The sequence below is a fragment of the Bos taurus genome, chromosome 11, assembly GCF_002263795.3.
Source record: "Bos taurus isolate L1 Dominette 01449 registration number 42190680 breed Hereford chromosome 11, ARS-UCD2.0, whole genome shotgun sequence".
Classification (NCBI taxonomy): Eukaryota; Metazoa; Chordata; class Mammalia; order Artiodactyla; family Bovidae; genus Bos; species Bos taurus.
In genome coordinates this window covers 84,089,620-84,092,185 of record NC_037338.1, presented here as the reverse complement: position 1 = coordinate 84,092,185, position 2,566 = coordinate 84,089,620, and the positions used below count along the sequence as shown (strand labels likewise).

The 2,566-nt window shown below is 35.3% G+C and overlaps 1 protein-coding gene across 1 annotated transcript; it reads left to right on the top strand.

Annotated features, from left to right (window-relative positions):
* Window positions 1-442: 442 nt before the first annotated feature.
* Window positions 443-2,291, top strand: LOC782101 (COP9 constitutive photomorphogenic homolog subunit 2-like). Its single transcript, NM_001281927.1, has one exon. It carries the CDS (start codon window positions 462-464, stop codon window positions 1,812-1,814), a length of 1,353 nt encoding a protein of 450 aa, NP_001268856.1. The 5' UTR covers window positions 443-461; the 3' UTR covers window positions 1,815-2,291.
* Window positions 2,292-2,566: the final 275 nt, after the last annotated feature.

The following is a 2,566-nucleotide window of genomic DNA, read 5'->3' as shown; positions in this document are numbered from 1 at the left end:
TGAGGTGGTTTAGTATCTAAAAGATGACTTTTTTGTAAACTGTTCTTGGATATACTTAAGTTTTAGAAATTAGTATATTACGATGAGGCAATATATTTCTCTCTCTAACCTAACTCTCAGACTCTGAGTCTTCTTCGGTTGAAATAAATATCTTTCCATTTTCCTTCCTTCTCATTTTTATACTCCCCACCTTCCAAATCAACATTTGACTTATTAAGATACTAATTTATACATTCATTTAACACACAGGTATACATGTGTTAAAAGTCTATATAGTTAGTATGGATGGAAGTGGAAGATGGACAGAGTCTTGCTTCCCCCAGGGAATTTAACAGCTTTGTATCTGATTCTGATTTTTTTTTTTTTTTTTTGAGGCAAGGAAAGTATTGAAAGGGTGGAAAATGTCACAAGTGTCAGACAAAATAGAGAAGTCTGGCCCCCCTCTCCCCGTCCCAGCCAAGATGTCTGACATGGAGGATGATTTCATGTGCGATGATGAGGAGGACTACGACCTGGAATACTCTGAAGATAGTAACTCTGAGCCAAATGTGGATTTGGAAAATCAGTACTATAATTCCAAAGCATTAAAAGAAGATGACCCAAAAGCAGCATTAAGCAGTTTCCAAAAGGTTTTGGAACTTGAAGGTGAAAAAGGAGAATGGGGATTTAAAGCACTGAAACAAATGATTAAGATTAACTTCAAGTTGACAAACTTTCCAGAAATGATGAACAGATATAAACAACTATTGACCTATATTCGGAGTGCTGTCACAAGAAATTATTCTGAAAAATCCATTAATTCTATTCTTGATTATATCTCTACTTCTAAGCAGAATTCTGATTTTTTATGTCAGATGGATTTACTGCAGGAATTCTATGAAACAACACTGGAAGCTTTGAAAGATGCTAAGAATGACAGACTGTGGTTTAAGACAAACACAAAGCTGGGGAAATTATATTTAGAACGAGAGGAATATGGAAAACTTCAAAAAATTTTACGCCAGTTACATCAGTCCTGCCAGACTGATGATGGAGAAGATGACCTGAAAAAAGGCACACAGTTATTAGAAATATATGCTTTGGAAATTCAAATGTACACGGCACAGAAAAATAACAAAAAACTTAAAGCACTCTATGAACAGTCACTTCACATCAAGTCTGCCATCCCTCATCCATTGATCATGGGAGTTATCAGAGAATGTGGTGGTAAAATGCACTTGAGAGAAGGTGAATTTGAAAAGGCACACACTGATTTTTTTGAAGCCTTTAAGAATTATGATGAATCAGGAAGTCCAAGACGAACCACTTGCTTAAAATATTTAGTCTTAGCAAATATGCTAATGAAATCGGGAATAAATCCATTTGACTCACAGGAGGCCAAACCTTACAAAAACGATCCAGAAATTCTAGCAATGACGAATTTAGTAAGTGCCTATCAGAATAATGACATCACTGAATTTGAAAAGATTCTAAAAACAAATCACAGCAACATCATGGATGATCCTTTCATAAGAGAACACATTGAAGAGCTTTTGCGAAACATCAGAACACAAGTGCTTATAAAATTAATTAAGCCTTACACAAGAATACATATTCCTTTTATTTCTAAGGAGTTAAACATAGATGTAGCTGATGTGGAGAGCTTGCTGGTGCAGTGCATATTGGATAACACTATACATGGCCGAATTGATCAAGTCAACCAGCTCCTTGAACTGGATCATCAGAAGAGGGGTGGTGCCCGATATACTGCACTAGATAAATGGACCAACCAACTAAATTCTCTCAACCAGGCTGTAGTCAGTAAACTGGCTTAACAGAGAACAGCTTTTACAGACATACTTAAGGCAACAGTGCAGAGATGTAACCCTTAAAAGAACTGGGAATGGCAAAACTACTGTCGGTTGATGTGTCCTGAAAATTATTGGAGTTATGGCAGAAGTGCTTTTTTTGATCAACTGGTTTGTGTTTTGCTGCTGCATTTATCCCAAGAAAAAAAAACAGCTTTAATCTCCAGAAGAAAACCAAAATGCCATGGGATTTATGCTGTATTGACATCTTGCCCTAAAACATACAACATCATAGTAATTTGTCGTGGGCAACATGACCAGAGAGAAGATTTTTGTCATGATTTTAAATACACTGACACGCTACTGTTGGTTAAATTTAAACATGTTTTACCTGCAGAAATTCTCTCACAAATAACCTGCAATAACTTGAAATGCATACCCTTTTGAACACTTCCTTTTCTCATGTATAAATTAAAATGTTTGCTGCATTTTGCAAAATGTCAATTCTCCAAAAATGTGTCCGTATATTTCTGTACCTGCAGTGTAGTAAAGGTTTAGATGAAACCCCATAATTATAGTGGCATACTGTCACTTAGGTTTCAAGCAGCAAAATAAACAGTGCAGCTCAGAAATTGTAGTTTGGTTCTTGATGTGTTTTTATTACATGTGGGGTTTTTGTTTTGTTTTTTAGTACCTTAGAAATGTCAAATTATTTTTCTTCAGTTAATAATTTTAAAAAGCCTGGAAGTAAATAAGTTGGTTATTTGCTTTCAAGTTTT